The 9307-nt window shown below is 39.2% G+C and overlaps 1 protein-coding gene across 3 annotated transcripts in view; it reads right to left on the bottom strand.

The window, feature by feature from the left end:
* ADGRE3 (adhesion G protein-coupled receptor E3) overlaps window positions 1–9307 on the bottom strand; it is a 50020-nt gene that overhangs the window by 32448 nt on the left and 8265 nt on the right. For all 3 annotated transcript variants that reach the window (XM_014539344.1, XM_014539345.1, XM_014539346.1), the window contains 2 exons: window positions 8857–8979; window positions 2455–2610 (listed from right to left, as the gene is read on the bottom strand). In XM_014539344.1, the coding sequence (XP_014394830.1) occupies window positions 2455–2610; window positions 8857–8979 (279 nt within the window). The remainder of the gene's footprint in view (window positions 1–2454; window positions 2611–8856; window positions 8980–9307) is intronic.

Genomic DNA, 9307 nt, shown 5'->3' with positions numbered 1-9307 from the left:
CATGCCCTCACCCCCCTACTGTCTGTATCCATGGGTTCTGCTTACATGCATGGTTTTAAAATTCAGCCTGGCTGGGAATTAGAACGGACACAGGAGTGTCCATTTTTGATTATCAGCTGTTAATGGGACCTTGTGTGTGGTTAATTGCGCATTGTGAGGACACCCATATCTGCTTTAGAAAGATGAGGAAAGGCTATAAAATGTTTAATATCTGTTACCATCAAACTGAGGTTAAATCTATACCTAGTCCATATCTTGGTTTTCAGCTGAGTCTATTTGCTAAAAAGGGCAAAGAGCTTTCTTGTAACATTGAAGGTTTTGACTTAGGAGTGCAAGAACTTGGAATCACTCAGTTATATAAAAGAATAAAATCTTGCCATTTGCAATAACATGGATGGACCTAGAAGATATTATGCTGATGAAATAAGTCAGATAAAAAGACAAATACCATATGTGGAATCTGAAAAACAACAACAAAATAAATGAACAGACAAAACAAACAAATTCATAGATATGGAGAACAAACTGATGCTTGCCAAATGGGAGGGGGGTTGGAGGGTAGGGTGAAGAAGGTGAAGGCATTAAGAAATACAAATTGGCAGTTACAAAATAGTCACGGGGATGTACAGCATAGGGAATATAGTCAATAATGTAATAACTATGTATGGTATCAGATGGCTACGAAGCTTATTGGGGAGATCACTTCATAAGTTACATAGACGTCTAACCACTATGTTGTACACCTGAGACTAATATAATATTGCATGTCAACTCTAATTAAAAAACAAATTTAAAAAAGAGTGCAAGAACTCTGACTTACAACCCTGAGTTCAGAATGTGTCTATTATTGGAAACTACATTCATTGTAAGAAAGTGCTTTTGTCTGAAAGTTGCATACTGTGGTGAGGACAGGACATACTGTGGTGTGGTAGGCCTTCTTGGACCTACCAACCTTCATGATAACTAACCCCAGGTGGACTCAGTCCATATAAAAGGACTGTGAAGGCACTGTCCCTCTCAGGAGCATGCCCTCATCTTTCTCTCCCCCTCTTCTTCCCCAACAGGCTAAATAAATAAATAAATAAATAAATAAATAAATAAATAAATATAAAAGGACTGTGAAGAGCCCTTAGAATTAGGAAAATAACCAAAGGCATTTCTCGTCCTTGTAAAATAGGGCAAGTTTAACAGATTAACGTCAGAACCCAGGGAGAATCTCAGTCTGCTTGGACTCAGTCACTTTTGGTGCAATCCTACTCATTCATTCATTCATTCATTCATTCAACAAATATTTATTGATCATCTGAGCTAGCAGTGGACTTAGGGCACAGCAACTCTTTCCTATCCATCCCGTGTTCTTTCCTCTCACCTTCCCTACTTGGACCCTAGTCTCACATTTGGAGCTCATGCAGCTCCAAGATCTTGGCGTGGACTCCAGCTTGGGACCTGGGGAAATATGGGAATTTGGGCTTGAATCTTGTAGGAGTGCCTCTCATTGGTAGAAAAGATACCCTTGTTATTAAAGAGCTACTTGAAATTTTCCATGACCTTTCTAGCCAGAGCAGGTGTTTAAACCTTTTTTTTTTTTTAAAGAATCAGATGAAATGCTAGCAATATTAGCAAACACTTCTAAGTGCTTTCTATGGTACTATCTCATTTAGTGAAGCATAGCCCCTGTGAGGATGCAGATGGTTGGCCCCATTTTACACATAGGGTGGAGAAAAGTTAGTATGTACCTAAGGGCATTCTGTTGGAAATTGGCTCTAGACACCTTACAAAGGTTTCTTAACCACTCTGCTCTGTTGTCTCTTGAAGATGTGGATGCAGCCGACAGATCTGAGGGTGGGAATATCACTCAAACTGGGCCAATTTGTATATCTCCAAAGACTTTGCAATTGGGTCCAAGAGAGAGTTAATTGACCTCTCTTTGGGTGGTTGGAGCAATACACTGGTAAGATTTGCAGCTGTTGGCCATTGTTCCTGTCCTGTGGACGAGGAGGCAGAGAAATCCAATTTGCAAGGAAAGAGAGGACAGGTTCTGTCCCAAAGAGAATCAGAGACTGGGGTACCCTGAGAGTGTTGAGCCTCCAGTTTCTTTTCATTCCAGAAGTCCAGCTCTTTTCCTGTCCTTGAGTTCCAAGATATATCCATGCATCCTTATCATAAACTCATCTTTTCTGCTTAAGTTAACCCAACTGAGTTTCTCTTCTTTGCAATTCAAGGAATCTTGCCTCATTTACCACCTTTTCATCCCCATCTCCAAAGTCTACTTGCCTTCTGAACCCCATTATTCCTCTAACTTCATTCTTTCCTTTTTTTCCTCTCCTCTTTTCATTATCCATTTTCTTCCAGGAAATAGAAACATGTCCTGTCCTCACCACAAAAAATATCTTTTCTGGTGTTAGACTCAGTGAAAAATGTGGAAGGATGACAAGAAGATAAAAATTTTCTTACTCCGACAAGTGTTCTCATTGGAATTCTTGAACTGTGTATTCCCAGAGAGGAGTTTATATCCAGGGTCACACTGACAGTAGAAACTTCCTGGAACATTCTGGCATTCAGCATTTAGTCCACAATATACACTAATGGGAGGCTTACATTCATCAGTATCTGGAACACAAAGGAGAAATTTGGTCATTCATTTGACAAAGATTTATTGTGCATCTAACATGTGCCAGAGGCTATGCTCTTTCCACCAGAGTCTGTCCTGACTTTCCAAGACAATCAGTTAAGGTAATGGTTGTCCTTGCTCTTGCCTTTCCTCATTGACTTCAGTTGAGTTCTCCAAGAAGCAGACATTGAGACACGGATCCAAGTGCAAGTACTTTATTTGGGAGGTGATCCCAGAAAACACTGGAGGGGAAGTGGTGAAATGAGACAGGGATGGCAGAAAATAAAAAGAAGAGTATCAAGCAAGTTTCCACTGGGGATAACAGAGTCCCAATTCCTCTAGGTACCTCTGGGAGGCAGTGTAGAGCACACACTTCAGAGTGACCCCAGGCAAAGAGTGAGGGCGCCAGGCTATTTATCCGCCAAATCTCATCATTTACCCATGGAGGAATGCTCCCAGGGAGTGTTAAGCCCCCTTTCCACCTGTCCCGAATGTGGGTTGAGTAGTCTTCAGTATCCAGAGAAAGTCTCAGAATTGGTGTGTAAAGGAATGGCAAATGCCCAGGGCATCTAAGTGGGACATTGACCGTGTCTACTGTTATGGACTGAGTGTTTGTATGCCCCTCTGTTCATATGTTGAAGCTCTAACCCCCATGGTGGCTGTAGATGGGGCCTCCAAGGAGGTAACTGAAATTAAATGTGGTCATAAGAATGGGGTCCTGATTTCACTCATGTGTGGAATTTAATGAACAAACAACTATGAAGCAAAATACAGACAGACTCAGATAAAGAGCAGGCAGACACGTGGAGTCAGGGTGGGAAGGTGAAAGGATTGAACAACAACAACAACAAAAGAGAGAGAACTCATGGACATGGACAGAGTGCGGTGATTGTAGAGGTGAAAGGGGATGGGTGGAGGTGGAAGAAAGCATAGAAGGGATAAAAGGTGACAGAAAAAAAAAGAATGGGGTCCTGATGTGATAGAATTAGTGTCCTTATAATAAGAGATGAAAGCTCCCCCCCCCCCCCCCCATTCTACCACTTGCAATAATCAAGGAAATTCCATATGAAGCTATAACAAGGCAGAAAATTACAAGTCAGGAAGATAAGCCTAACCAGGAATTGAATCTGCCAGAACCTTGATCATGGACTTCCCAACCTCCAGAATTGTGAGAAAATAAATTTCTGTTGTTTAAGCCGCCCAGCCTGTGGTATTTTGTTATTGCAGCTTTTTAAAATTGTCAAGTGGGTAGTGAAAATGTGTGATTTCCCTGTCTGGTTCAGAAAACTTGAAATTTGGGGTTTCAGAGTATGACATAGTGCCCACTCAATAGTAATTCTTTGCTTGGGAGCCCAGACATGGCAATATTGTTTCTATTTGTGGTGTAAACCCTGACTTTTTTTTAAATGCAAAAACCTAACTTAAGCTTTGATTGCTGAGGCATCCATTTCAAAGAGGCATCCACTTCAAAGTGGATTTCCAATAAGCATACCGCCAGTCACAGGATGTATAAAACTGTATCTTTTCACAATTTTCTAATGCTTATTGCTGAAGGACATCTTGCAATCATAATAAGAACCACAAGATCAGTCCAGTTGTAACATTAATTTAGAAAGGGGACATGTCTCACCTGGGTCCAGGTGAGGACCACCCCCCCTCGCCCCCCAGGCATTTTCAGTGCATTACTATCCATAGACTGAGACCAGCACAAAACATCATTTCCCAGGCCAGAAATGGCAGTCTTGTTCCCATTTCTCAGGTACTCTCTTTCTCAGCCTTCCTTTCACCTAGGGTGGTCATGTGACACACTTCTATCCAATGAAAAGTAAGAATGGGCTTCTGGGAAAAACCTTAAAAAGTGTGAGACAAGTTACAAGTTACCACAAAGGAATGAAACTCAAGGTGATATTAGAATTCCTATCTGCAACCCTGTAAGCTTGAAGACAGTTTCTGTGATTACTGCACCAATGAATAACTGGGATAAGAGGACTGATTCTCTACCAAGAACAGATAGAATCTACTTATTAGAGTGAAAGAAAATGAGATTATGCAATACTTGAGAGAGATATTACCCATGTACCCAATTTGAAGAAAACATTCAAGAAAGTGCTCTAAGCAAAAACAAATTATATGCAATACTTGAGAGAGATATTACCCATGTACCCAATTTGAAGAAAACATTCAAGAAAGTGCTCTAAGCAAAAACAAATTAATAAGTGTGAAATTAGTAAATTCAGAAACCTTAACCTGGGGGAAGAGGAAGGGAAGAGGAAGCAAGGGTGAGCAATGAACCTTGCTGTTTTCAGAAGACTGATAAAGAATGTTAAGCCCTAGCTGGTTTGGCTCAGTGGATAGAGCGTTCGCCTATGGACTGAAAGGTCCTGGGTTTGATTCCAGTCAAAGGCACATGCCCAAGTTGTGGGCTTGATCCCCAGTAGGAGGCGTGCAGGAGGCAGCCGGTCAATGATTCTCTCTCATCATTGATGTTTCTATCTCTCTCTCTCTTTTCCTTCCTCTCTAAAATCAATAAAAATATACTTAAAAAAGAATGTTAGTAATAAAGGGGTATACAAAGAGATGCTAGGAAAATTAAAACAGAAATAAAACAGAACATGTAATATTAATACCAGATTCAGTGGAATTTAAGGTTCAAAGCTCTAAATCAGGTAAGTGGGACACTACGTATTGATGTTTAACAGAAAATTTTATTTCAGTCATAATTATGTATCCACCAAACAACATAGCAGATCAATACAAAAAGCAAAAACAAGTGGAAATGCAAGAAGCAAGAACAAATCATAATACAATTGCACTGGTATATTCAATTTAGTTCTCTCAGAACTAGTAGATAAAAAATAAATACAGATAGAGTGAAAATGAATATCACAATCAATAAGTATACACAAACAGAGGAAAGATCTAGTGGATAAAAATAAATAAGGATATGGAGAAACTGATGAATAAATAAAATTAATAAACACACACACAGTCAGACGGACAAAGACAGACAGACAGACAGACACACACACAGAGGTAGAAAGAAACAGAAATAGAGAAAGACTGAAAGAGACAGAGACCTATGCACTGGGAGAATCTCACATTCCTTGAACAGAAAATATACATTTTAATAAACTCAATCATATGCGCAAGCAAAGAAACTTCTAATAAAAAATTAAAAAGTAGAAAATCTTAGCCATTAGTTTAAAATCCTTAATAAATTTTTAAAAATTAAAAGTGATTTCTTCATTTTATAATACAACAAGGAACATACTCTACAAAAATGAATGATTGTGAGAAACAATTGTTTCTTAGATATGACATCAAAAGTGCAAGCTACAAAAGAGAAAATAGATACATTGGGCTTCATAAAAAAACTTTTGTGCTTCAAAGGGCACTATTAAGAAAGTGAAAAGAAAACCCATAGATGGGAGGAAATTTGCCAATCAGCTATCTGGTAAGGGACTAGCATTTGGAATATATAAAGAACCACAGCTCAGCAACAAGAAAAAAATACAAATAACCCAATTAAAAATGGGTAAATGGGTGAATAATTTGATAGACATTTCTTTTTTTAAAAATGGAAGGTTGTTTGTTTGTTTTTTAATTGATTTTTAGAGAGAGAGAAAGGGAGAGGGAGAGAGAGAAACATCAATGTGAGAGCAAAACATTGATTTGACTGGCTGCCTCCTGCATGTCCCCTACTGGGGATTGCACCAGCAACCATTTGGTGTATGGGAAGACATTCAACCAACTGAGTCACATTGGCCAGGTCTGATAGACATTTCTTCAAAGAAGATAGAAAGCACATGAAAAGATGCTGAACATCATTAGTCACTAGGGAAATGCAAATCAAAACTACAATGTAATATCACTTCATACCCATGATATAGACTACAATAAAAAAGACCATAAGTGTTGGGAAAGATGTGGGGAACTTGGAACTCTCAGACATTGCTGGTGGAAATGTAAAATGGCACAACCACTTTGGAAAACAGTTCACAAGTTCTCAAAAAGTCAAGCACAGTTATCATATGACTCATTGATTCCACTCCTAAGTATATACCCCCCAAAGGATTGAAAACAGATGTTCAAACAAATACTTGCACATGATGTTCACAGCAGCATTATTCATAAGAGTCCCAAACTGGAAACAACACAAATGTCTATCAATTGATGAATAGATAAATAAAATGTGATATATTTATATAATGGCTATTATTCAGCCATAAAAAGGAATGAATTACTGATCCATACTGCAACAAGGATGAATTTGGAAAACATTATGCTGAGTGAAAGAAGCCAGACACAAATGACCACATATTATGTGGTTCCATTTATATAAGATGTCCAGAATAGGCAAATCCATGGAGACAAAAGCAGATTAGTGTTTTTCCAAGGGCTGGGGGAGGGGTAAATGAAAAGTCACTGCTAATGAATTTGGTGGTTTTTTTTTTAGGTGGTAAAATGTTCTGGAATTAGTAGTAATGGTACACGATTTTGGAATATATTAAAACCAAGTAAATTATATATTTTAAAAGTATGGATTTTATGGCATATGAATTAAATCCCAATTAAAAGATGATCATGGCTTTATAAGACTGGTCCCCAACTATGTCTCCAACTCAATGTCCCTATCGCTTACCAGGTTATGGATACACTGACCTCATTTTCTTTTTATGGAACCAGTTAGACATATTTCAATCCAAAGATCTTTGTACTTGTGATTGCCTTTGCTAAGGTTTCTTTAATATCATTTCCATTCCCTACAATGCACATAGTGAGATAATACTTTGATGTTAACTTATTATAATCACAGTTATTAAAGCAGAAGTTTCAGCATTGTCAACAACTGGAGTAGACGCCATATGCAACATGTACAAAGGAGAAGGTGTCTAGAATCTGGCCATATGATTTTTAAGGATCATATGGCCAGATTCTATTAAGTGTTTGAAGGATCAGGAGTTGATGAATAAGAGAGGGAGGATTTATTTGGAGAGAGCTGATGCTGTGCTGTGAGCCCCTCCAACTCCTACCCAAGAAGAGAAATATGTGTGGGTTCTTTCCTCTTGTGCTGTGAGCCCCTCCAACTCCTACCCAAGAAGAGAATATGTGTGGGTTCTTTCCTCTTCATCTCACTGAGAGAGAGAGAGAGAGAGAGAGATTTTAAGGAGTCCACTCAGCTAATTACATACATTGGCTGTATTTTGTGGGGACCCAGCTGATTTTTTCCTAATTGAAAGGGTGAGCCATTGCCTTGCATTGGGCAAAGAACAGATATCTACTTCACCTGCACATCCCAAGTTTTTTGGGCAAAGGTGGGTGACTATTTCCCAAGAACTAGAGCTGGGTCAGATATAAGTGATTTCTGGTGTGAGGTTGCTTAGGTTCTGTTCAAGAGGGTCACCTGGAGTGGCAAATGGACTTCAGCAGGAAGAAGCTAGAGGAAGCACAAGATTCCTCCAGGATGAGGAAGGTGTAGAAAGGAACTTACTGTTATCAGGGGAATTTCAGGGCAATGACTGGGTAAGAGGGGCATTATCTTCATACAATCCACAAAGGCTATCATAGAGAAAGGCTCTAACTCGGGAACATAGAGTCTAAATGGCAACAATAGCATCAGCCAAGAGAGACTTTCCTACTTCCTTTTCCTCTTTCTTCTGGGTTCCAACTATAGCAAGATGGGGCAAAGAAGAGTAGAAGTGTTAAGTGGGAGAGAGGACTGACTGCAGGCTTCCAACCAGGAGGGCGCTTGAACTTGGGGAGGGAAACAAGCCACTATTAACTCAAGTCTGGAGTGTTCATTATCCCGTAGGATTGGTCCTTTTAATTATTGAGCTGAGACTGCATTTTGCATCTTAGGGGACCATAGGAACTTATATTAGAAAATTTTCTGCCCAAGCTTTTATTCTCGCTTTGCTATGACTTCATGCATATTCTATTTTTTGAACTTAAAAAGCCATTTATATGATGTTTTATAATCCACGAAGTACTGCCAGATTCATTACCTTATTCCATCCCCTACCATCCTCATAAAGTCAGCATGATCACTCCCATGTTATAGAGGAGAATACTGAGACCTAGCTAGATTCTGGAAGAGCTCCCCCTTTGCAAACTTCATGAAAGTGTTTCTTGGTGAAGGTTGAGTGGTAGTTTTCAGCATTGTGCATTACTGTTACCTCCCCACAGCCCTTATGCTGCCTACCTTCCAGTTCCAACTCTGGGTAATTTGAAAATTACCCCTTTACCTTGACATATCTCCAAGGGGTATGTGAAGAATTTCTTCCCAGATTTGGAGGTGTATCCAGAGTTGCAGGTACAGTTTGTGCCATCGATACAAACAGCATTTTGGGGGCACGGAGGACAGGCACCTGCAGGGAGAAGAGAGGCAGATCAGATCCACCTGGGTTAAAAACTCTTGAGTTATTATTTGGCTTTGCTTCTGAACAGGGCCCCTCAAGACTAAGGGGGACTTGTACATTTTCCCTTTTGTGAGGTCTCAGTGCAGTAAAAAAAAAAAAAAATTAGAGATACTATTTATATACCTTACAAAGTGATCAATCTGATAAGTCTAGTACCCACCTGACACCGTACATAGTTCCTAAAATATTGTTGACTATATTCCTTATGCTGTACTTTACATCCCTGAGACTATTTTTTTATTTAAAAAATTATTATTTTAAAATTTATTTTGTATTG

This window comes from Myotis brandtii, unplaced genomic scaffold (genome assembly GCF_000412655.1).
Source record: "Myotis brandtii unplaced genomic scaffold, ASM41265v1 scaffold2134, whole genome shotgun sequence".
Taxonomy (NCBI): Eukaryota; Metazoa; Chordata; class Mammalia; order Chiroptera; family Vespertilionidae; genus Myotis; species Myotis brandtii.
The sequence above is the reverse complement of the archived record's forward strand: the minus strand, read 5'-3'. Positions and strand labels throughout refer to the sequence as shown.